Source organism: Nothobranchius furzeri, chromosome 11 (assembly GCF_043380555.1).
Source record: "Nothobranchius furzeri strain GRZ-AD chromosome 11, NfurGRZ-RIMD1, whole genome shotgun sequence".
In the NCBI taxonomy this organism is placed as follows: Eukaryota; Metazoa; Chordata; class Actinopteri; order Cyprinodontiformes; family Nothobranchiidae; genus Nothobranchius; species Nothobranchius furzeri.
Window position 1 is genome coordinate 20,048,320 of NC_091751.1, and position 25,804 is coordinate 20,074,123.

The 25,804-nt window shown below is 46.3% G+C and overlaps 2 protein-coding genes across 5 annotated transcripts; both read left to right on the plus strand.

Annotated features, from left to right (window-relative positions):
• Window positions 1-569: 569 nt before the first annotated feature.
• e2f3 (E2F transcription factor 3) lies at window positions 570-21,655 on the plus strand. Of its 4 annotated transcripts, none has more exons than XM_054736858.2 (8): window positions 570-709; window positions 976-1,082; window positions 1,191-1,443; window positions 13,217-13,237; window positions 13,460-13,591; window positions 13,726-13,840; window positions 19,564-19,750; window positions 21,222-21,655. In XM_054736858.2, the coding sequence occupies exons 2-8, from the start codon at window positions 992-994 to the stop codon at window positions 21,431-21,433; spliced, it is 1,011 nt and encodes a 336-aa protein (XP_054592833.2). In that variant the 5' UTR covers window positions 570-709; window positions 976-991; the 3' UTR covers window positions 21,434-21,655. The 4 variants fall into 4 exon arrangements, with proteins under 4 accessions (XP_054592833.2, XP_054592832.2, XP_054592835.2 ...); XM_054736857.2 differs by having other exon boundaries at window positions 647-842; XM_054736860.2 differs by having other exon boundaries at window positions 647-842; window positions 21,225-21,655.
• On the plus strand, window positions 13,948-15,744 carry LOC129159205 (uncharacterized). Its single transcript, XM_054736856.2, has 2 exons — window positions 13,948-14,080; window positions 14,177-15,744. Exon 2 carries the CDS (start codon window positions 14,251-14,253, stop codon window positions 15,742-15,744), a length of 1,494 nt encoding a protein of 497 aa, XP_054592831.2. The 5' UTR covers window positions 13,948-14,080; window positions 14,177-14,250.
• Window positions 21,656-25,804: the final 4,149 nt, after the last annotated feature.

Genomic DNA, 25,804 nt, shown 5'->3' on the forward strand with positions numbered 1-25,804 from the left:
TAAAGTTGACATGTTAAATGCCTTACACTTATATTTATTCATTTCTCAAGTCGCTTTAATAGTTACAAGCACAACAAAAAAACACCTAGAAGTTACTTATTGTACAAAAGAAATTGACATTAGTCAAGTCAAGTTTTGTGACAAAACATTTCTGTACTTTAAGAAACTAACAGAAGCATAACAGACAAAATAAAAGATGTTTGAGTGTTTTTATTTTGAAAGAGAACCGTGTTGTTTCTCCAGTGACGTACATCCGGTTACTGTACACGTACTCGAGCTGTTCTCGGAGAATATTTGTGGAACATGTTTTGTGACTGCATGAAATATGAGGGAAGTAGAGGGCAACTCAGGGAGAAATTAAGAGACATAGGAGGTGGAGTGATGACTGTAAGGAATTTGTTAAATGGTGAAGAAAGGAATTATAAGTTGGTTGTTCGGTATCTAAACCACTGTGGTCTGTTGAATAGAATTTAGTTTTATTTTTATTTTTTTCTCGCTCTTACTCCGACTCACACTCCAGCACAGTAGGTGGCGGAAATGCACCTAGCAGTAAGATGCCACCCGCCATTAAAACTCGAAGAAGAAGAATATTTGTGCATTACGTACGTGAGATGCTGCAAGCCCTCATGCGAAGTTTGAATGTCGGAAGAGCAATAGCTGCAACTTGAGCGTAAATTATTTCATTCTGCTCTGAAAGACACTTTTTAAGGTGCGTGTGTAAGAATGGGCGCGCGGGCAGATTTCCTGCACTAGCTAAACACGAGTATTAGCTTCTGGTTATGACGAAAATAAACAACTACAAGCAACAGAGAAGACAGTTCACGTTAGTTTCTTCATAAGAGGTGAATAAATGCAGACGGACTTAAGTTATAATGTTATGACGCAACATTAATTTTATATCAATCAGTGATTTAGAGTTTGAATGCTAGGTCCTGATAATTTTTAACACCTTGTTGTCAATCTTTGTGCTGTTAGGCAAAGGATAAGCTGCATGTGGAAGCTGGTGCCCTCCAGAGACATGGAGTCTGTGGGCCAGAGGGGCAAAACCAAGAAGAACACGGAGCATCAGTCAGGAGAAACACGTAAGGCTGATTTCTACTATTAAAAACTAGAATACGTGCTTAAAAAAACATTTTTTGGACAAATATTCTGTTTCCACTGATCATCTCATACCAGACTTGTCTCTCCAGCACCACAGCATTGCATCCCTCCCAAGCTCATACCCATCTATCACCCGATCACAAGAAGATCCCAAGAAACCTCTTTGAGTTTTCTGACTAGGAGTTTCACGAAGCTGCTTAGTCAGTCAGTTGACGGGGTATTGGACTTAAAGTTTGTCGCCCAGGAGCTCCGCGTGTCCAAGAGACGTGTGTATGACATCACCAACGTGCTGGAAGGGATCAAACTTGTCAAAAAGACATCCAAAAACCACATCCAGTGGTTGTAAGTATGAGTTGGTGATGAATGCAAGCTTTACTTTGTGTGCACTGACACAACTTCCATGTCCGACATCTGTCAGTTTTAGGGGTGCAACGGATCACCATTACCATACAATACCAATTTATCTCCATGGTACTTTAAAAAACAGCATGGGAGCTGACCAGAACGCTTCCCAAACAACTACATAAAACAGGCACATAAATTATGATACAGATTTGGTGGCGCAGTGGTTAGCACTGCTGCCTCGCTGTGCGAAGGTCGCAGGTTCGAAACTCGGCTGCGGCCTTTCTGCGTGGAGTTGCGTGTTCTCCCCATGCATGCGTGGGTTTCCTCCGGGTGCTCTGGTTTCCCCCACAGATCACAACATGCCCTATAGGTTATAAATTGTAAGTCGAGTTGGATAAAAGCGTCTGCTAAATGAATAAACATAAACATAATAAGAGCCGATAAAAACATCAGTCAAAGAACAGAATAAAAACGTTAACATTCTTTTAAGAGACTCACGATCTAAAAGCCAAATCAAAGAAACGTCTTCAATCAGGACTTGGAGGCACCAATGCATGATGACTGTAGAATAGTGATTGGTAATGAGAGTGAGAGCAATGGCGGTGCAAAGTAGCAAGTGGTCAGTTGACCGTAGCGAGCGCCCAGGCACATAAGATGTGAGTAAGTCCACCAAATATGAAGGTGTCAGACCAAAAGCTAAATTTTAAATTGGACCCTAAAAGCCACAGGTAGCCAATGGAGATGCGCCATAACTGGTGTCACATGACCATGTCTGCCTGTGTTGGTCAAAAATCTTGCAGCTGTGTTCTACACACACTGCAACAGGTTCAGGTCCGAAGCAGTGGTCCAGACTAGGAGTTAGTTTGCATAGTTGAGGTGAAAAGTGATAAAGACGTGTCACAGACTCCAAATGCAAACATTTTAAAATTGGCTTCAGGCGCGTTAAACGGCACAGCTGAAAGAAACATGACCTCACAACCGCGTTGATCTGAGGGACCATTGTAAATCCTGCATCCAATTTCACCCTAAAACCTAATTTATACTTCTCCGTCTGCGTCGGGATGGACGCACGCAACACCGGTATCTGTCCTTCCAGGTGCGAGGGGGCGTATCAGCTGTCTCGCACCTGGGATTCGCTTCTCCAAACACCAGCCAGCTGGGGTGGGCGTGGCCGACCCAGCGGATCGGACAGATCCGGGTTGGTCGCATCCACCAGAAGAACAGCTGATAAAGACGCATCACACAAACACCTGTGACACTTCTGAAGAAGAACGCAGACGGTCGAAACATGTAAAGGTAACTCCAAACACCTTCATGTCCGAAGCACAAAGAACCTCGTTTAATATTTAAAAAGAGGACCTGAACAGGGTTCCCACGCGTCCTGGAAAACCTGGAAAATGATAGTCCAATTTTCCAGTCATGGAAAACACATGGAAAATGGGGGGAATTGCAAAATGTCCTGGAAATTTTTGAGTTGTCCTGGAAAATAATTTTCCATCCTTGTGGATAAACAAATGGATTAAACATTTTGGACAATATTGGGCTGTAGCGCTTCTCCTTTAATTTCTGCATCTAGCTGGCACAGCGCCCCACATGACGCTTCCAACCAATCAGATTGCATAATCCCCTTCAGTTCCAGTTCCACTTCTGTTTTTCCAACTGTCTTTTTGGCTAGCTTTACAGATTTTTCACCCCTAGATTTATTTCTCTAAAGAAGGGCCAAAAGTAGCGACTCGGTTCGCGAGTATTGCGTTATCGCAGTTTATAGAGCGAGAGGTTTTTCTCCTTCTCTCTGTTGAGTGACAAAGGAGCAGCGGAGAGCTTTTGTTTTTTTCACTCATGCGATGAGACGAGTGAACTTGAGGAGAGCTTCGGGATAGCAACGGAAAGCAGGTAGTCTACCGGACCCGCGCTCCACTCAGTAATTCATACTTGTTCTATCGTCCAACAGCAGAAACAAAAATAGGTGAATGATAAAAATGTCATGAATTTGATTCTATCAAAATACTAAGTATGTGCTCAGAGGACAGAGCCTCAGCTGTTCATACTGTTTTTAGCTAGCTACACAGACCGCAGCCAGGTGGCAGTGAGAACTGGACTGGCATGGTCATTGAACAAAGTTGTTAACGTAATTAAATTGAATTCAACACGGCTAAATTAATAACTAGAATGATTTTAAGTGGTAACTATATATTTATCATAGTAATGTTACGTACAGTCCAGACTAAAATGGTAGCGAACAACTACAAGTACTTATCTCTGAGGTAGAAAAAAATATTTTTCAGGTCCAATATGTCTGTGGTGTTAGCGGGAGATATTAGCCTAGTCATCTATCCTGAATCTTGTTTCTGGATGACTGGACTAACCTAAAATGACCAATACTGGAACAACAAAATGCAGTTTAACATCCAACTATGTGGAATAAGCAGTAAAGTGTAATGTGGTGTGTACAGTAAGTATAATACATAGAATATGAAAGATATGAAAGAGCTAAGGTTTGAAAAGTAGGCCTAATTTATTGTATAAACAGTAACAATCTTTCAAAATATGTCTTTGTGTCCTTTATAGGCAGGAGTGAGTGATGTCAGGAAGACGGTGCCAATTCAAAACTTTTCAAAACTGGCTTTTTGCTAGCCCCAAGACTCTCTGCCTGTGTGTTGGGGTTTACCCCAGTGGACGAGAGGGTAGCTTCTAGGGCTGCAACAAACGATTATTTGGATAATCGATTAATCGGATGGGGTCTCGACACGATTAATCGATTAATCGGATTACATAGGGACATTTTTTAAAACTGCTAGGGAAACGTTATTTTTCTCCTTCCTTCACTTTATTAAACACAACATTATTAGAAAACAGTTCAATAGCAGAAAACCAACATGCCATCACCTAAATTGTCTTATAAGGTGTATAGACAGAGACCTTAAGCTACATCTATCTGTGACCTAAAATGCTTGGTCCAAGTTAAACAGCTTAAAGAGCAAGTCAACCCCTACCAGAGTCTAACTCCACTCCTGCTTCATGTTTGAAAAATGCAACACATGCTGTTGCCTGGCAGACCGAGAGGGCGGAGCCGCTAACAAATACACACACACTCAGGCTCACGACAGCATTGTGACATCATAATGTACCAGTTTACATCATAGCATACTTCTTAGCCAATAGCGGTGGCAGATTTAAATTAAAATACAGTGCAGAGTTTTTACCTGACAACGGCACAACACTGCCAGTTTTAGGCAGAATATTTAAATTTTAACTAAGATGCACTGAAGTGCCAAATTATTGACGACACGTGTCTGCAGCACGATTAGACACTCGTTTATTTAGTTTATCAGCAAAAAAAAGTTTATTTGGGGGTGACTTGCTCTTTAAGGGCAATTCTCATCTGTTTTGTTTGATCTCATCTGTAGACATTTATTATAATTGGGGATGTCAAACAACTAATTTTTAAATGAAATTAAACATAGGCTGTGAATTAATCACTATTTCCAAAAATGACTGAAAAATACCAAATAAAACAAAAGTAAATGAATGCCATTCTCCTTGTGATGATGCCCTGGGCAACTGCCATAAAGTCACATCAAGAGATGCTGCTGATCATTCCAATGATCCCAAATAGACTCACATTAGGCCACATGAAAGCAACTGAACCCAAAAATATATTAACCCTTTGATGCATGAATTATGAAATCTTCAGCCATGATTTTTTTAACAATTTTTTTCATTCATCTTTAGGTGTGAATTAGGGCTGCAACAACGAATCGATAAATTCGATGAAAATCGATTACTAAAAGCGTTGGCAACGAATTGCGTCATCGATTCGTTGTGTCGCACAACTCTTCCAAAAGCGCCCCCCCCCCCCTTCCCGCCCGCCGTTGCGCGCAGACCAGAGCAAGTCAGATCAGCGCGAGGGAGAGCCGGCAGATCAGCGCGAGGGAGAGCCGGCAGATCAGCGCGAGGGAGAGCCGGCAGATCAGCGCAAGGGAGAGCCTGCAGACTTGCGCTGCTGCGAACCGGTTCCGCGTTCTTGCGCAGCGATCCAGGCAGCTGCTTCCAGCGCACGGTCCATTCTCAAAGTGGCGCAACAAAAAAACTATAATTAGCACACGATCGTTCTTGTCTGCACATGTTCTCTATTTTCTGTCTTATTTGTGCCTGAAGCGCTCTGCTGCGGAGCTCATCACCTGTGCTGTGGTGATTTCACCTCATGCAGCATCGAAAACGCGCTCTGCGCTTTGCGGTCAGGAGATCCCTTTGATCTGCTCAAAAGTAACTGATGAGGTGAAAAGGTAAGAATCCAGGCAACAGATTTTCTGGAGAATTATGAGGAGATGCAGGAAGATGAGAGACAGACAGGACAGGAAAATAGTTAAATAAAAACAAGAAAACAAAACAAAGTGTTGAAAAGTAAAATGTAGGTAGATTTATCTCCACTACACGTTTTTACCAGTAAAAAACAATAAGTTATACACATGTCATATTTATACATCTGATACAATTCAGATCACCTTCAAAACTCAGTCACACACCCAGGGCCGTTTCAAGACATTTTGGGGGCCAAGGCAAAATGCCCCCCCCCCCCCCCCCATAACCGGGCTCCCCAGAAGCCTCTGTGTAATTCATACCCTCTCCAGTAGTGTTAGTTAAACAGTGTTTATAAAAGCTCCTCAGACATTACTGACATGTTCTAATATTATCAGATGAAAAACTAAATTATCAGACACGCTGTCTCATCTGCTTCTTTTCTAAACTTGCAAAAAGTAACAAAACCATTTGAAAGCCACTATTTGTGGATTCTCTGAAAGTTTCCATGGAGTGTGTGACAACTTATTTTTTCATTGATCCTATCGTCTAATCTCACAGCTGAAACAAGCATCCTTAATAATCTGTGCACAGGAAGCTTACCAATGCTGTAGTAAAACAAAAGGTATAATAATTTATTATTAATAAAACCTTGTTGCAGCACTAAAGCAGAAAAATGAGATTTTGCATTAAATATGCAAAATATTTACATATGAATTGTTTTAGAGCCCTTTTATTGGCAGAATCTGATATTAATTTAGTTCTTACAAAAAATGGGTCCCAACATGGTTTGTGTGGCGTTGCCATAGTGTGATGTCATAGGCACAGATCCCCTGTCCTCTTGTTTGGAAATGGAAATATGGTCACCCTACATTAAACAAACTGTCCACCCGGGCTTTTGCACTGCAGAGACGCTTCGCTGCCTATGACTTTGAATGTCAGTTGAGAGTCAGTCTCATGCAGACTGACCAATGAAGAGAGGGCCTCAAGTTAAGACCCTCTCCTCATTGGTCAGTCCACATGAGGTGGGTCAAAGGTTACTCTGGGCAGGTTACGTGTTGTCAGGCATTCAAGTATTGAGTATATTTACTAGGGTTGTCACGGTAACCGGTATAGCGGTAAACCCCGGTAAAAAAGTTGACAATAAAAATAACCGTCCAGTTTTTAAAAAACTAAATTATCTCGGTGGGTTTACCGTGGCCGCGGTTTCGGCGCGATGACCCTTACCAGCCACCGTCGCTTCAGCTGAAGTTCCCGCTGCGCGCACACGCACTTTTTAATTTGCAACGGCACCAAAACTTTGAAGCTGAAATAATGGCCGAAGGAGGAGACGGCAGCGCCCAGGACATCCATCAGCCCTCAAAGAAGACTAAATCGGAAGTATGGGCATATTTGGGATTTCTGAAAAATGCTGAGGGACAGTTAATAGAAGACGGCTATCCCGTTTGCAGAACGTGCAGGAAACAAGTGTCTGCAGAAGGCAGCAACACTTCGAATCTCATGGCACATCTGCGTGACGATCACCCACGTCTCCACAGCCAGTGCAAGGTAAGTTAACATTAGCATTTTAGCTGAAATGTATGACGTGAGGACTTTTGGCTGAGGGAGAATGCAACGAGTCACTATAGACTGCAGCTGCAGCGTCCTCTGCCAGCATTTAAACCGTGTCACGGACACCCTGTTGCTGGATGAAGCATCTTATTTGTTGATGATGAAGAGAAATATACAATTAGTTCCTTGTCATGGATTTGTTTACTTATTCAATGCCATTTATACTTGAACATTTGGATTTGATTACATAGTGTAGTAGTTATTTTAGTAATTTGTTTAAAGTGGCTATTTATTTTAAATACATATTTTTTAAGGTTGACTTGTACAGTGCTCAAGTCAAGTGTGGACTGGAGTTTTAGATTTTCATTTTGATAATGAAGAAAACAAGTATATGAGAAAACAAGTGGTGTTTCTTTGATTTGTTTACATATTGTTTATGTTTTGAATGTTTGGATTTGTATAATTTAAACCTGCACTGACTACTGTAACACGTTCCAGAAAAATAAGCTATTTGTTCCTTTACTTGTGAAAAGTTGCACTTTTGCTAAGGCTTTGTGTTATTTTAGGTTTAATAAACACTGTTAAACCTTTTCAGAACTATTTCAGTTTGTGTAGAACAGGACCATCAATGCTTTCTGAACATATGCAACACCGTTTAAAAAATACCGCGATAATACCGAAAACCGTGATAATTTTGGTCACAATAACCGTGAGGTTAAATTTTCATACCGTGACAACCCTAATATTTACTGCATATTACAGTAAAATATTCTGTATGTGACCACATTATGGTGATCCTCGGGTCGTGATGATGGAGCCCTTGAATATTGTTGCCCAGGGTACAACAAAGTGTTAATCTGGCCCTGGTTCCGCCGTCACATTCCCGCAGAAACTGGTTGATCACACCGGGGCCAGACTACTAGCATGTGGTTTTACAACCACAATGTCCTCAGAAGCAAAAACGCTTTTAAAAGGGGAGGGAGGAGTCCTAACTGTTGCTGCAGGCGTGTTGTGTGAGAGTGCAGTTATATACTGGTTAATATATTTTTGGGTTCAGTTGCTTTCGTGTGGCCTAATGTGAGTCTATTTGGGATCATTGGAATGATCAGCAGCATTTCTTGATGTGACTTAATGGCAGTTGCCCAGGGCATCATCGCAAGGAGGATGGCATTCATTTACTTTTGTTTTATTTGGTATTTTTTCAGTCATTTTTGGAAATAGTGATCAATTTTGATTAATTCACAGCCTATGTTTAATTACATTTAAAATAAATGTCAACTGATGAGATCAAACAAAACAGATGAGAATTGCCCTTAAGCTGTTTAACTTGGACCAAGCATTTTAGGTCACAGATAGATGTAGCTTAGGGTATCTGTCTATACACCTTATAAGACAATTTAGGTGATGGCATGTTGTTTTTCTGCTATTGAACTGTTTTCTAATAATGTTGTGTTAAATAAAGTGAAGGAAGGAGAGAAATAAAGTTTCCCTAGCAGTTTTTAAAAATTTCCCTATTTAATCCGATTAATCGTGTCGAGACCCCATCCGATTAATCGATTATCCAAATAATCGTTTGTTGCAGCCCTAGTGTGAATGAAACAAATTTCAACAAATATTTTTTGTAAAATTTTATAATTTACAAATAATTTATTACAGGTCCACCTTAGTGGACCACGTGCATTCTGAACATGAAATATGTTGGCTTGACTTACTGAAGTCCAAATGGAGGGGCTCAAATACAATAAAGTCTTCAACAGCTGTGCTTAATAGCAAAAACAAATAAATAACAATTTTGAGTACCTGTCCACTGTAGTGACCATCATGCACCAAAGGGTTAACCAGTATATAACTACACGCACACAACACGCCTGCAGCAACAGTTAGGACTCCTCCCTCCCTTTTAAAAGCGTTTTCGCTTGTGAGGACACTGTGGTTGTAAAGCCACATGTTAGTAGTCTGGCCCCGGTGTGATCAACCAGTTTCTGCGGGAATGTGACGGCGGAACCGGTTCGCAGCGGCGCGAGTCCCCCCCCGCCTATCTAATAGCGTCGCGCTTACAGTTTTATAGACTTTTTTTACGAGCTTAGGGCATGTCTAGCCTGTGTAATAATCCGGGGCTTGGGTGAATCACTTTTGAAAAGTTTTTAACTTACCCGGACACAGAGCTCTCTCCTTCCTCGCTGATGATTCTGACATGCTTGCGTTTAAGACGCTGCATCATCACCGTAGTATCCCCGTGCCATGCTAAGTCTGACCTACAAACGTTGCATGTCTTCGCCTGATTTAACTGAAAATGCTCCCAAACTTTAGAAGTTTTTACTTTTTTGGGGTCTCGCTGCTTCTGCCATGTTCCTCTTACAAACACCTGCCGGCTCTCCACCGGTCTGCGCGCAACGGCGGGCAGGAGGGGAGGGGGCTTTTGGAAGAGTTGCGCAACACAACGAATCGATGACGCAATTCGTTGCCAACGCTTTTAGTAATCGATTTTCATCGAATTTATCGATTCGTTGTTGCAGCCCTAGTAGCTTCCCTGTGCCTTCGGGTCGGGGAACAGGTCCTGACTGTAGTTTGCGCTTATGGGCTAAATACCAGTTCAGAGTACCCACCCTTTTTGAAATCCCTGGTACGAGTGCTAGATAGTGCTCCATCAGGGGACTCCATTGTCCTGCTGGGGGACTTCAATGCTCACCTGGGCAATGACAGCATGACCTGGAGGGGTGTGATTGGGAGGGACGGCCCGCCTGATCTGAACTCAAGTGGTGTTTCATTATTGGGCTTCTGTGCAAGCCGCAGTTTGGCCATAAAGAACACCATGTTCGAACATAAGGATGCCCATCGGTACACTTGGTACCAGGGCAGCCTAGGTCGCAAGTCGATGATAGACTTTGTAGTCTTATCATCTGACCTACGGCCGTATGTTTTGGATACCCGAGTGAAGAGAGGAGCGGAGCTGTCAACTGATCACCACCTGGTGGTGAGTTGGATCAGATGGCAGGGGAAGATGCTGCGTAGACCTGGCAGACCCAAACGCATAGTGAGGGTCTGCTGGGAACGCCTGGCAGAAGACCCTGTCAAGACGGTCTTCAACTCCCACCTCCGGCAGAGCTTTGACCGTGTCCCGAGAGCAGTGGGGGACATTGACTCCGAGCGGGCCTTCTTCCACTCTGCGATTGTTGAGGCGGCTGTTGCTAGCTGTGGTCGCAAGGTGGCCGGTGCCAGTTGTGGTGGTAACCCCCGTACCCGCTGGTGGACACCAGAGGTTCGGGGAGCCGTCAGGCTGAAGAAGGAGGCCTACAAGGCGTGGCTGGTCTGTGGGTCTCCGGAGGCAGCAGATAGGTACCGGATATCCAAGCGGGGTGCAGCAGTGGCAGTTGCCAAGGCAAAATCTCGGGCGTGGGAGGAGTTTGGTCAGGCCATGGAGAAAGACTATCGATCGGCTCCAAAGAGGTTCTGGCAAACTGTCCGACGCCTCAGGAGAGGAAGACAGCAACTCGCTCACACTGTTTACAGTGGGGATGGGGAGCTGCTGATGTCAACTGGGGCTATGGTCAGACGGTGGAAGGAATACTTTGAGGAGCTCCTCAATCCCACCTACGCGCATTCCGAGGAGGAACCAGAGCCAGGAGACATGGGGATGGACTGTCCAATCTCGGGGGCAGAAGTTGCTGAGGTAGTCAAACAACTACACAGCGGCAGAGCCCCAGGGGTGGATGAGATTCATCCTGGGTATCTCAAGGCTATGGATGTTGTAGGACTGTCATGGTTGACATGTCTCTGCAACATTGCGTGGTCATCGGGGGCAGTTCCTGTGGAGTGGCAGACTGGGGTGGTGGCCCCCATCTTTTAGAAGGGTGACCAGAGGGTGTGTTCCAACTATAGGGGGATCACACTCCTCAGCCTCCCTGGAAAAGTACTGGAGAGGAGGGTCCGATCGATAGTCGAATCTCAGATTGAGGAGGAGCAATGTGGTTTTCGTCCTGGCCGTGGAACTGTGGACCAGCTCTATACCCTTGCAAGGGTGATAGAGGGGCATGGGAGTTTGCCCAACCAATCCACATGTGTTTTGTGGATTTGGAGAAGGCTTATGACCGTGTCCCCAGGGGCACCCTGTGGGGGACGCTCCAGGAGTATGAGGTGGGTGGCTTTCTGTTAAGGACCATTCAGTCCCTTTACCAGAGGAGCGTGAGTTTGGTCCGCATAGCCGGTAGTAAGTTGGACCTGTTCCCGGTGAGGGTTGGACTCCGCCAGGGCTGCCCTTTGTCACTGGTTCTGTTCATTACCTTTATGGACAGAATTTCTAGGCGCAGCCGTGGTGTGGAGTGTGTCGAGTTTGATGGCAGGAGAATCTTGTCTTTGCTTTTTGTGGATGATGTGGTCCTCCTAGCTTCATCCAGCTCTGACCTTCAGCTCTTGCTAGGTAGGTTTGTGGCCGAGTGTGAAGCGGCTGGGATGAGGATCAGCACCTCCAAATCTGAGACCATGGTTCTCGACCGGCAAAGGGTGGCTTGCCAACTCCGGGTCGGGAGAGAGGTCCTACCTCAAGTGGAGGAGTTTAAGTATTTCAGGGTTTTGTTCACGAGTGAGGGTAGGAGGGATCGGGAGATCGACAGGCGGGTTGGTTCGGCGTCTGCAGTGCTGTGGACGTTGAGCCGATCTGTCGTGGTGAAGAGGGAGCTGAGCCAGAAAGCCAGGCTCTCGATTTAATGGTCAATCTACGTCCCAATCCTCACCTATGGTCATGAGCTTTGGGTAATGACCGAAAGAACGAGATTGCGGATACAAGCGACCGAAATGAGTTTCCTCCATAGGGTGGCCGGGCTCAGCCTTAGAGATAGGGTGAGGAGCTCGGACATTCGGGAGGGACTCTGAGTAGAACCGCTGCTCCTCCGGATCGAAAGGAGCCAGTTGAGGTGGTTTGGGCATCTGGTCAGGATGCCCCCTGGACACCTCCCTGGGGAGGTGTTTCGGGCATGTCCTGCCGGCAGGAGGCCCCCGGGTCGACCCAGGACACGTTGGAGAGGTTGCATCTCCAATCTGGTCCGGGAACGCCTTGGGGTCCTGGTGGAGGTGGCTGGGGAGAGGACGGTCTGGAGCTCCCTAGTTGGGATGCTGCCCCCGCGACCCAGACCCGGATAAGCGGAGGAAGACGACGACGATTTCATTCAGCACAGTGGATTAACCTGGTTCAGTTGCTGAGCAGAACAAAAACAGGACATGGAGATGACTTGATGATGCCACAATGTCACACCTCTGGTATGAACTAAAGTAGAGAATAACTTCTGTTTTAGTTGTGTTGCATTGTAAGTAGAGGAAAGCAGGTGGGCTTGTGAAAGACAAAAATCTTTCCACAACTATATTGTCAAAATAACGGTGTGGGTAGGTACAATATCATATCTGTTTCTAAATATATCGGGATATCGGCAAACCGCAGTTATGATAACTTGACTTGTACACTGAAAAAGTCTTGAAAATGTCCTGGAAAAGTCCTGGAAAATTATTTCAAGAAAAGAGTGGGAACCCTGCTGAACATTGTAAAGGACGTACCTCCAATCTCTGTGAAAGGAGGGAGGGGGCGGCCTGCAATACTTCTTACATTAATGTGATAGGACCTATAATATAATATAATGTAATATAATATAATATAATGTAATGTAATATAATGTAATTGTTAGGGACAATATGTAAAAGAGGAGGAAAGAAACATAAACAGCTCTTCAGAAATGTGAGGAAATGAGTGAAAACAGGACTGGCAGGGAAAGAAGTATATGGCAAGCTGTTTTAACATTTAATCAGCAATCAGGCGTCTCTGTAATTCCTATTTTGTATAGCAAGTTTCAAATTGAGCAGAAAAATGTTGCAATAAGTGTTTTACAAAATAAAGTGAAAGTAATTTGTCTTTTCTTTTTCTCTCTTTCTGCTGATCTGAAAAACGATCCGAACCGTGAGTTCTTTTTATCCATAACGCTCCTGGTCAGTTTAAAGATACTGAAATCCATGTTTACACATGGGTACACACCTCACTTTCTATAATATTAGCAGCTTCTTGTAGCTTTCATCATTGGGCTTTGAAATGTTTCTCTCATTCTGAATTCTGACTTTTTAGTTGTTAATCCAAAGATGTAATGTTTAAATGTTTGGCTGCTAACCCTTCATGTGTTCACAGGGGCGAGAGACTGATTGCTTATGAAAGAAGAGATCTGACGGCTCTCATCAAAGAGGAGGAGAAACTTGATGAGCTCATCAAAAGTTGTGCCAGACAGATCGGCTATCAGTGTCAGGAGTTTTACAGCAGGAGATATCCTTTGTTTGTTCCTTCGCTCTCCCAGAACCTTTCATTTCTGCATCCATCGTGAGGAAATGAATGTGTAGTTGGTTTTAAAAGCACTTCTACATCAGAATGAATCGTTTTTTCCCCTAACGTTTTTGTACGTTTGCCTATCTGACCTACGAGGATGTCAGTCAGCTTCCAAGCTTGAAAGAGCAGACTGTGATCGTGATCAGAGCTCCTGCAGAGACTCAAGTTCGGGTGCCACATCCAGAAGAGGTACTCTGATGAAAAACTTTGAATCTGTTTGCTGTGGTTCTCTTTCTTAACATTCGTTTCGATGTCTCACTATGGGATACACCACTCCGCGGATTCCTCAGAAGCACTTATCTCAATACGCCAATCCTGATTGGCCAGTGACCGTGACGTACGCGTCACCTGCTACTATAAGTAGCAAGCGTCCCAACGCACGCACCATTCAAGCACCTCTTCTCGCTTCGGTGGTCGCTTATCTCTAAGGTAAGTTAACTCAACTGTTCACAGACGGAGCCAGCTAATATTCTCTCCGTCGCCGAACGTTAACTTACCGTCCTTCTGTCCTGACCTTCACCATAGGTTCGGGGCATAACGAGCAGCTTCACACTCCAGTGCATCTGTTCTTTCTCTTGCTAACACACCAGTTAGCCAACATGGAAGCCGCTCCTCCCACCAGAGGAGTCGACGGCGCAGGAGCTCGCCTCTGTACCTGTGGGAACAAAATCTCAAGCAAAGACCCGCACAAGGTCTGCTCGAGCTGCCTCGGGCTGGAACACGCCAAGCTGGCATTGGAAGTCCCCGGGTCATGTGAGAGCTGCGCTTGCTTCACCCTGAAGAGCCTTCGCTGGTGGCTAGCGCGCCAAGCTAGCCTGTCGGGGAAGGACCCTTGCCTGCCGGCCCCTGGGCCACCGCCTGGGGACGCCAGCGACCATGTCCTCCCGGAGCCGGAACCGTGTGCCGAACTCAGCTGGGGCTCACAGCTCGAACTGGCCGGTCCGAGCCACCCCGCCGAGGACGTGTTGGAGTTGGACTACGGAGACGACGAGGACACCTCGGAACTCCTCATTTCAGAGGAGGACGAGGATGACGACGTTTTTCTCCCCATCGCTCAGGCCTCCATGCCTAGCTTTCCGTCCTCTCCCAGGGATGGAGCGGCTTCTCCGGCCACCCACCTGGACATGCAGTCAGTCTGCCGACGCGCTGCGACCAGGCTCAACATCCCTTGGCCCACCGTGGTCACTGAGGCTGTCAGATCCCGCTACGAGGGAAAGAAGCTGCCTCAGGCCACAAGAGCGGCAAAGCCTCTCCTTCCCGCCTTCCCGGAGCTTCTCCAAGAAGTGAGGTCCTCCTGGGACAAACACCCTTTCAGCTCCAGGTCTCCTGTCCAAGGAGCCTCCTCGCTGGACTTCGAGGGGATGGAGAAGGCTGGCATGTTTCGCATGCCGCTGATGGAACCGCTGGTTGCAGCACACCTGCACCCACGGCTCTCTGCAACTTCCTCCAGGCCTCCCGCTCTCCCTGCGAAGGCGGACCGCTTCCAGTCGACGCTGAACGAGAGGGCGTACAAGGCTGCCGCCATCTCGGTCCGAGCTTTGAACGTCTCCTCCATGCTCTCGGCGTACCAAGCCGAGCTCTGTGAGGACATGAATACGAAGCCGGACCCGGAGGTGTGGGGGGAAATCACCGTACTGACCGACATCTGCCTGCGTGTGCAGCGCTGCGCGGTCCAGGCTACGGCTAAAGCTATGGGCATGATGGTGCTTCAAGAACGTGCACGATGGCTGAACCTCACCAACCTCTCTGATAGAGAGAAGGAGGAAATTTTTACATGCCAATCGTGCCTGAAGGTATTTTTGGCTCTGCCCTGGCATCAATGCAGCAACGGTGTGAGGCCAAAAAGAAAGAGGATGAAGCCCTTCATCTCTGCCTTCCCCGTAAGCCCTCACCGGCGCTGCCGGCTCGGCCGAACCTTCCTCAGGCAGCTGCCAGAGCCCATCCTCAGTTCCGGATCCCAAAGCGCCCGAAGCCTCAAGCTGTCCAACCAGCTCCTTCGGGCTCAGCGCTTCGACCAGTTTGGCCTCAGAGATCCGGCAACCAAGCCGCTCCGCCGTCGGGACAACCCACCCGACCCGGCGGTCAGCAGGTGAGGAAGAAGAAGAGGGCAGCCTGACGGAGTTCTTTCCCTCCCGACGCTGCTGCTGGCAGTTCCCTGTTCGCCAGCTCCTCCTGTTCGATGTTGCCATGGTGCCTTCTCCCCCCCTCACGGAACCCCTCCGGCAGAGTCCCCGAGCGGTCCAGGGTGGGGCCAGGACGTGCAGCCGGCTGTGCCGGCTCAAAACACACGTCACAAGCACTCACATTGTTTTTCACAAACATGTCACGCTCAAGGAGCATTAAAACGTTCGCTGACACATCCAGACGAAATGTCAAGGGCGCAGCAAAAATCAATAAAAATGTTACCCATGAGCGGAACCAGGCGGGGGCGGCCCCTGGCGGACTTACCCGCCAGCCACGGGTCGTCCCGTACGCCTGGGCCGTCAAAGCACAAAGCCCCCGCGCATGCGCAGTGGTTGCCACGAGCACCGCTGCCCCACAACCTCTGGAGGGAGCTGCTGCTCCGTGTGTCACGGCTGTGTCACCGCTCTCCACTCACATGGAGGAATGGACAGCGGTTTCTGCTTCACATTGGGTGCTGAGAACTATTTCGAGGGGTTACAGGCTCCAATTCGCCTCAGTTCCTCCTCGATTCTCCGGCGTAGTGTTCTCCCACGCCCAGGGGACGTCAGCTCACATCCTTCAGGGAGAAATCTCCTCCCTGCTGGAGAAGGGAGCGATATGCATTGTGCCTCCCGATCGGTCTCAGAGCGGTTTCTACTCCAGGTACTTCCTGGTCCCGAAACGGGGAGGGACCAGGATTCGCCCGATCCTGGATCTGAAGGCCCTGAACCGATGCCTCAGAAAGTACGGATTCAAAATGCTCACGCTCTCATCCCTTTTGCGTCTGATTCACCAGAGCAACTGGTTCACCTCAATCGACCTGAGGGACGCATACTTTCATATTCCCGTGTACCCTCCACACAGGAAATTTCTGAGGTTTGCCTTTCAGGGAGTGTGTTACGAATACACCGTGCTCCCATTCGGCCTCTCGCTGAGCCCGAGGGTGTTTGTCAGGTGTATGGAGGCAGCGATCGCCCCTCTGAGAGGGAGGGGCATTCGGCTGGCCACGTATTTAGACGACTGGCTCCTGCTGGCACGATCCAGAGAGGAGGCAGCGTCAAACACGCTGGTTGTGATCCCTCACTTGTGTGGTCTGGGTTTCAGAATAAACTGGCAGAAAAGCGCTTTACTCCCCTCCCAGACAATAACCTTTCTAGGTCTGAATCTGGACTCAGGGGCGTTCACGGCCCGTCTCTCGACACCGCGCGTGAACACGCTCTCGCTCTGCCTGGCGCGCTTCCGCCTACACAGTTCGGTGCGGTTTGCGTTATGCCTCAGGCTTGTGGGTCTCATGGCGTCGGCTATTTCAGTGGTACCACTCGGCCGTCTACACATGAGAGATTCTCAACGCTGGGTGGCTTCTCTGGGTCTCTCTCCAGTGCGCCACAGAGCGCGCAGGGTGACGGTCTCTGCAGCGTGCGTCGTGGCGCTCCGCTGTTGGCGTCACCCCTCCCTCTTGGCACAGGGGGTGCCTTTGGGGTTGGTTCTCGTGAGGAAAGTGGTCACGACAGATGCGAGCCTGTCAGGTTGGGGGGGGGCTCCTGGATGGTCGCTCTGTCAGGGGTGTGTGGAGCAGAGAGCTCTGGGGGACACACATAAATTATCTGGAACTCCTCGCGGTCTTTCTGGCCCCGAGGCGCTTCCTGCCTTTTCTCTCCGGCCATCATGTCCTAGTGAGAACAGACAACACCACGACTGTGGCTTATATAAACCACCAGGGGGGGCTGCGCTCCATGCGGTTACACACGCTGGCACGCAGACTGATCCTATGGTGCAGCAGGCATCTCCTCTCAATCAGAGCCACCCATGTCCCAGGTGTTCTGAATCGGGGGGCGGATCTGTTGTCCAGAGGGACACCCCTGTACGGGGATTGGAGCCTGCATCCAGCTGTGTTGGAACAGATTTGGATCCGGTTCGGCACAGCCGTAGTGGATCTTTTTGCCTCCAAGGAGAATGCTCAGTGTCCACTGTTTTTCTCCCTGTGCGACCGAGACGCTCCACTCGGCGTGGACGCGCTGGCGCACGACTGGCCACGGAGGCTGCTTTACGCTTTTCCCCCAGTGGCCCTGATACCACCCACCTTGCTGAGGGTACGAACCCAGCGCCACACTCTCATTCTGGTGGCCCCATACTGGCCAGCCATGCATTGGGTGGCGGACATTTTCCAACTCCTGGAGGGCCAACCTTGGAAACTGCCGCTTCGCAGGGACCTGGTGTCCCAAGCGGGAGGCTCGATCTTCCACCCTCATCCAGAACGGCTGGCCCTGTGGGCCTGGCCCCTGAGGGGTGCGGGCTAGTGTCAGCAGAGCTGCCCCAGGCAGTCATTCGAACCATTCAGAATGCTAGGGCCCCCTCCACTAGGTCCCTATATGACTGTAAATGGAAGGTGTTTGAAGCCTGGTGTCAGGGCAGGGAGGTCTCCCCCTTCCAATGCCCGGTGAACGTCATTCTGTCTTTCCTGCAAGACTTGTTGGATGGGAAGAAGGCTTTCTCCACCATTAAAGTGTACCTAGCAACCATTTCCGCCCGACACTTGGGTTTTGGGAAGAAATTGGCAGGTCGACACCCCCTGGTGTGTAGCTTCATGAGGGGCGCGCGCAGGCTTCTCCCTGTGTCTCGACCCCTGGTGCCCTCATGGGATCTGTCCTTGGTGCTGTCGGCCCTCTCCGGGCCTCCATTTGAACCTATGGACAGCCTGGACCTTAAGATCCTGTCTCTTAAGGTGGTGCTACTCCTGGCTTTGGTATCTGCAAAGCGAGTTAGTGACTTACAGGCTCTCTCTGTGCACCCATCCTGCACCCAGTTTGCACCAGGTGACATGAAGGTGTCCCTGAAGCCCAACCCTGCCTTTGTGCCTAAGGTTGTGGGCTCCTTTTCTCCTATTATCCTCACAGCTTTCTACCCGCCACCCTTCTCCTCTCCTGAGGAGGAGCGGTGGCACAAGCTGTGTCCGATTCGCGCGCTCAAGGAGTATGTGAATCGGACGGAGAACCTTCGCAGGGGGGACCAGCTTTTTGTGTCATGGGGTGGGCCTCGTAAGGGGAAACCCGTCACAAAGCAGCGGCTTTCCCACTGGATTGTGGAGGCTATTTCTATGGCTTACTCCTGTCAGGGCATTCAGGCACCTGTTGGGCTCAGGGCCCATTCTACTAGGGGCCTGTCTGCCTCTTGGGCCCTTTTTCGGGGGCTGTCAATCCAGGAGATTTGTGCTGCAGCAAGTTGGGCTTCTCCACTTGCATTTGCACGCTTCTATAAGCTTGATGTTTCGGTCCCTGCAATGACTCACACGATTCTGAGTGTGGGGTCTTTGGCGGGCCAAGACGTATCCTTGTAGGTTGGTGATCGCTGGATAAGCTGTCTGGCAATACGGGAGTCTCCATATCCCATAGTGAGACATCGAAACGAATGTTAAGAAAGAGAACTTTAGGTTACTGTCGTAACCCCGGTTCTCTGAGTAACATGAGTGAGATGTCTCACCAGACAACCCTTCTTGCTGGGCGAAGCGAGAAGAGGTGTTTATCTTGAATGGTGCGTGCGTTGGGACGCTTGCTACTTATAGTAGCAGGTGACGCGTACATCACGGTCACTGGCCAATCAGGATTGGCGTATTGAGATAAGTGCTTCTTAGGAATCCGCGGAGTGGCGTATCCCATAGTGAGACATCTCACTCATGTTACTCAGAGAACCGGGGTTACGACAGTAACCTAAAGTTTCTTAGAAATGAGTGTTTCTGCTTTGCTGTTGTTCAGAGCCTCCAGGTCCACATCATCAGCATTAACGGACCCGTTGATGCATTCCTCCTCTCTGAAAAAACCCTGCCCACTGAATGTGCGACCGCCAGCGGTGTTGGTGCCAGTCTGGTAAACCCAGCTGCTCCTGGGAATGAGTTCTTCTTCCCTTTGACTGCTAAGCCTTACTTTAACACGCCGACTGCAGGTGAGTCCTGTTCCATAATCATGTGATCTACAGGTTAAAGCTGTGAATCTGGGCAGTTCGTAATTATTATAAAATAGAATATTGATCCAAGTGTTTGTTTTTGGGTTTGGCTTTTAAAGGTTAACTTCACCAAAAAAACATTTTTAATTAATATTTCTGATTATAATATGAATCATTCCGAGTTTAACATGCAGGTTAAACATAAATAGTCTCCTACACCTATCTCCTGCAGTAGCTTCTAATAGAAATAGGTAGGAAATGCTCGGTTAAAACCAGCCTGACAGACCTGCGTCACACTATCACTTAACGTTCATGGACTCGCCCGTACTCACTCGCGACGGGGTTGGTTGTTGTTGGTTTAGCATCCAGGAAACAGCAGAAATGGTCTTGGCTAGCAGAAGCTAACCATTAGCATTAGGAACTCCACCACACAGCAGAACTCTTTCAGGCATATGTTATGTGTGGTGATGAAACATCAGTGTTGCAAAGCAGAGTCAGTGGTAGAGTCGTGTTGCTGTTAGCCAATCTGCTCAAGCTGTTAGAAGCAAGTTGTCCAAATTTCAGGAAAAAAAACTCCAAATTCTGCCGTCTGAAGCTCAGCTCTGTTCTGGCTCACTTCTAATTCCTGAAGCAGGTGCACCAGAGCTTTTTTTTCCCCAGTGTGCAACTTGCAAGAGACCACTGCAAATGTATAAAAGTATGAGTACAGTGGTCCCTCGTTTATCACAGGGGTCACGTTCCAAAAATAACCTGCAGAAGACGAAATCCTCGAAGTAGCCAGCTTCATTTTTTACAATAATTGTAGATGTTTTAAGGCCGGTACACGCTTTATGTACATAAAATACAATATAAAATAGATGTGAATGGATGAATGACTGTGTTGTAACACACCTTCCAGGACTCTAGAAGGCGCTATCTCAAATACAGGTCATTTACCATTTACGCTTCTCTCAGACGGGCATTAACATCTTCACACTTTTGCCTCTTGTTTAAACACTCTCAGTGCACTAATCGTTTTCACGTGTATTTATTAGTTTTCCCTTAACTAATGAACTGAAGTGAGCTGCCTGAATGTTGTTCCTCACAGAAACACAGCTAGAACACCGAACACTGATTATATTAAGGCCATAGCAGCACCATGAAAATCATAAAACGACCAGATGCGCCGCGGTTGGAATGCTCCGCCCCTCTCCTGCTACCGCTGTATCGTTTAGAACCAGGAGAGACCTTGGATGTGGATTTTTCAGATGGTCACATTTAATGCTTTTCCTCTCAGCCGCGCACATTTTCTCCTTTTATACATAAACCGTTCAAACTGGTCGCGTTCGGCTCTGTTCTTTTCTCGTCAGCGAGGCCTCAAAGGGTGATCCGTGTTATGGCAAGGGACTACTGTACAGTTGATCTTTAAACTTCTGCTGCTCATTGGTTTTCTTCCTTTGTCTCCATGCCAACATCCTGGGTATTCCTGCAGAAGATGCTAAAAGCAGCTGTGGGATGAATGGTGCCTCACGCCCTCAGTCTGAGCTGACGTCTCCAGTCACCGTCACTCCTGCGCCCAACTCCCCCCCGCCCCCATCTGAAGACGATCATAATTACGCTACTTCACCCCTTGGCCCGTCTCTCGTTGAGGAGAATTATGTCCTCAACCCGGACGAAGGTATCGCAGACCTAGTCACAGGCTGACTGGGACACGTGGTTTCTGAAAACACTGGCCGAAAGACAGTTAATCTGGAAACGGGTGTTTTTATTTGCTTTGTTGGGATTTATTGACATCCAAGTAATCTGGAGAAGGATGCTGCTCACAAACATTAAAGACATGTTAGAGACGCCATGTAACTCCAGTTTGGTCTCATCTTCTTAGGCTGTTTTTATTTTTATTGATTTCCTTTTAGAAACGTGACACACGTCGTCGGGTGAGACATTTTGTTAAGAAGCTCAACTGGTTGAGGCCATTTGACTTTTCCTCTCCAAATAATGAGCATGGCAGACTCCTACTGGTGTGGTCTTGGGAAATGACCAAAATAATGGTCATGAATGATTTCAATTGAAAATAAACAATAGTTAAATTTAGTGTCAATAAGAGTCATAAATGTAGCTTTTCTTCAACATATTTTCTACTTGTGACTTTTTCATTGGGAAGCTTGGTTTCTTCTACATAACTGACTAGCAGAGCATCTCTTAATTACCTGTTCTAGTATCAGCTTAAAACCCGCATCTCCTTCATTTGAACCGCTCTAGGTCGGAGTTGGTGCTGTAGGATGACTCAAACAACCAAAACCAGCTGTACTTTTCTAGTTTTAATCATAAGAGAGAAGGATTTTTGGTGTGGTTAGTGATAAGTGAGTTTCAGCCTGCTGCTATAGTTTTCTCAGGGCTCTAGTAGCTTTACTAGAGGTGCAATTTTCCGTATTAAATGTTTTCACTTGTAATTCCCAAATGTTTCACACCACGCTAGCATATTTTTGGAGTGAAATGTCTCACAAGTGTATTTTTTTTCATTATAACAAATGCCTTATCTAATAATCGCTGTGTTCTGATGTAAACCGTGTCTTGTAGCTGTTTAAAAGGGGCTATTTCTTTTGGTGAAACTCAAAGCATTGGCTTTGTTTTGTTTGCTGTCCTCAAAAATCCCTTTTTGTTTCCCATTTAAGAAACCGCCTCCTTGCAGAATGAATGTAAGTGTGACTGATCCATACCTGTCAGGTGAGCGTAACTCTGAGGGAGTTTGCCCTTTCTCACCTGACATGTTTGTCAGACCGAGGAAAGCACATTTGAGTTTAGTTATGACGAATATAAAAACATTTTGGTTAGGCAGACAGGTTCCTGTTGGTTTACTGGGATACTTGATGGGACCAGAACTTCATGGGTTAATGTGTTTTATAATTAATGCAAGTGGAGCTGAAAGGATGCATGTGTGCACAAATATACTAGTTTGTCATCATGATGTGATCTGTGATTGAAAATCTGTTGTAAAACACAGTTTGGAGCTATTTTACGTTGTTGATTTTACTGATTGGCTGCATCAACAGAACTTTTTTCCCTCACTTTTTGTGTAAACATCATTTTCGGACAATACTAAGTCTTTATGTTGAGTCCTTCACCATGAGATTCACAATTTGCAACGACCGTTTGAGCTGTGAAGGTTTCTGTGAATTCCATCCATCCATCCATTGTCTGAACCCGCTTTGTCCACGTAGGGTCGCAGTTCTGGTTAAAGTAAATTTGTTGGCAAATAAAAAGAGATCATACTTAATTTTAGGTATATTTTTATTAGTCTGCTCATTTTGTAAAATGGTTTTGTGTCTCCATGGGGTCGTGGGGGGCAGGTCTGCGGCCTCTTACATCCACTACTGGACACTACTAGAGAGAAACCTTACATACACAAGCGTGTGTACGCACACAGGTGCTCACATGGTGCTCTCACAAGAATGGACTTGGGTGTTTTTGACACAACCTGGGGCTGTGGTTGGCACTAAATGCACTATGAATTATTACCATGTGTTCTCTATCCTCATGTTGTTGGTGCACTGATATCTTTGTACTGTTGTATTTTCTTGTATGTCCCCCTTTTTTCCTCTCTTTCTGCAGGTCTAGAAGCAGATTCTACACACACACACACACACACACACACCTCACCCTCTCCCCCCTTTCTCTTTTGTTTCCTTCTCTGTGTCTGTTGGGATTTAAAACAACCAAAAGAGTTTTTAATAAAGTTTTGATCAGGCTGGGGCATTATAGCTGAATCTATAACGCTCCACCTGTGAGAGTAAGACTAAGGCTTGTTTTCAGCACTCAGATATCAATTCTAATTACTTTACAGCCAGACAGGACATGGGGAAAAATACGAAAAGCTGGGGAAATGTTCAAAGACATGACTTCTAAAGGGGTCATTAGATCAAAACAAACCCATTTTTTAATATTTTTTAAATTATGGTTAACGGGAAACATCTAGAATTCAATGAGCGGCAAACACCTGATCCCAAATGTTTACCTTTTTCTGAACCTTTCCTCACTAGTACGCAGGCTGCCAACCAAAAAAAAGTAAAACTCAAATCATCCATGATTTTATTTGAATAAGTGTTTAAAATGTCTAATCACTGACCTGGTAGGCCATCCTATATATGTGAATACATAGTCTGGCCACGACCCATGGACAGAGCTATGTCATGGGGAGGAATCTACGGTTGTATTTCAGACTGTTTCCTCGTGATATTGGACAACAAACAACATGATGTACTCACCTAGTCATGGTCCACCATACACCGTTGAAGAAGAATCAAATACATCTTCTTTCTAAATAAAGTACTTATGTGCCTCAATCTGCTCTTGACTCAAAGAAAAGCGCAAGTCTAAATAGTACAAAGTTGCCATGCCGTTTCAAACGAGCCGTCCCCATCTTAATTTCGCTCAGGCACAGCAACATCCCACCCCCCAAACCGATGTCTATCACAGAGCCGGATTAAATAAATGGACTACACTAGGCAGGCTGCATTTTTTGGGCCCCCGTCCATCGATGTTATTTAATGAATTGAAATCTGAAACTTACCAAAGTCACTAATAAAAGTTCATTCACATTTTACATAGCCTAGTCTTTGGTTACAAAATGGTTGTTTGTATGCCAAAATAAGTCATGTGTTGCATGTTAAACATTCTATCAGACTATTTTTTGATATTAGTAATGTATACGTCATTACACAGCTGTATTAAATGCTAATAAATCATCCTCATCCATTGGAAGTGTCATTGTTAAGGCAGTAGTACCAGTAAATAACCAGTAGGTGTCGATAGACTATGTAAACAGAGCAAATATGTTTATCTTATTTTCTCTGTTTACATTTAACCAACATATTTAATTAAAAAGATTTACTGCAAAATACAATAACTTACAACATTTATAAATGTTGACAAATTAATCACATGATGGTGGAAAGACATTCAAGAAGAAATAGATTCATTTGAATGGACTGAAGCATGTTTAAAGGTGCAAAAGCAAACTATAACCACACAGCTTTAACTATTACAGTATAAATTTTATACAATCTATTATCTTAAAAGAAAGTATTTTAATAAAATGAAAACGTTATCTTAAGTTTTGATCTTGCTTTATGCTCATTCAGGCTGTTGCCTCTGCTGAATCAGAAACTGTGTGAATTTTCTGAATATGAACTTATTGTTTTTTATGCTATTTGAACATTAATAAAAATATTTGAAATAAAAAAAATAATAAAACCAGCAACACTTACCAAGGAAACCATTTAGCATGCTCCACGCCGGAATAATCTTCAGCCTTCCAGCATCACATGGCCTCAGTCACAGCAGAAGCACGTCTAAAGAAATGTTCCTTGGTTAAGCTTCGGTTTATGTCTCCAGATTTCCTCTGTGATGCAGAAGAATATCCAATATTTTGAGAGGGATGGTTTAGTGCAAAGTACTCACGCATCCTGTCATCAATTTGGTACCACTTTGCAGGATCAGCTGTAGCTTAATACCCTTTCCTGGTCTAGAGCAGGGGTCCCCAATCCTGGTCCTGGAGGGCCGGTATCCTGCATGTTTTAATTTGAACTCTGTTTCAACACAACCTGATTTCAATCAGCAGCTAATTAACAGGCTTCTGCAGAGCCTGATGAGCTGCTGCACAGGTGTTTCAACCACTGAATCAAGTCTGTTGGAGAAGAAAAACCACAAAACCTGCAGGAAACTGGCCTGCCAAGACCAGGATTGGGGACCCCTGGTCTAGAGGCTCCTGCTGTAAGACTACATTGGGCTCACTTCTGGCTGGCTGACTTCTAGTTCATCCTTTTGTGACGGCGCTTGATGTTGACGGCCATTCCGCCACATTTTCCGCCGCATCTTCCACCGCGTCTTCGGGTCGTGTCTCCTCCGGGTCTGGCTCGGGCCCGGCCTCTGGCTCTGCTGACTCGAGCAGGTTCACAGCTGTCGGATGGCTGGCCGAGCAGCCCGACAGAAACTTCTGTAAAGCCGCCCGCTGTCTCTTCTTTTGTTCCTCTTCATTTTTTTTCTTTTTACGTTTTGCCGCACCCGAAAGCATCGTGA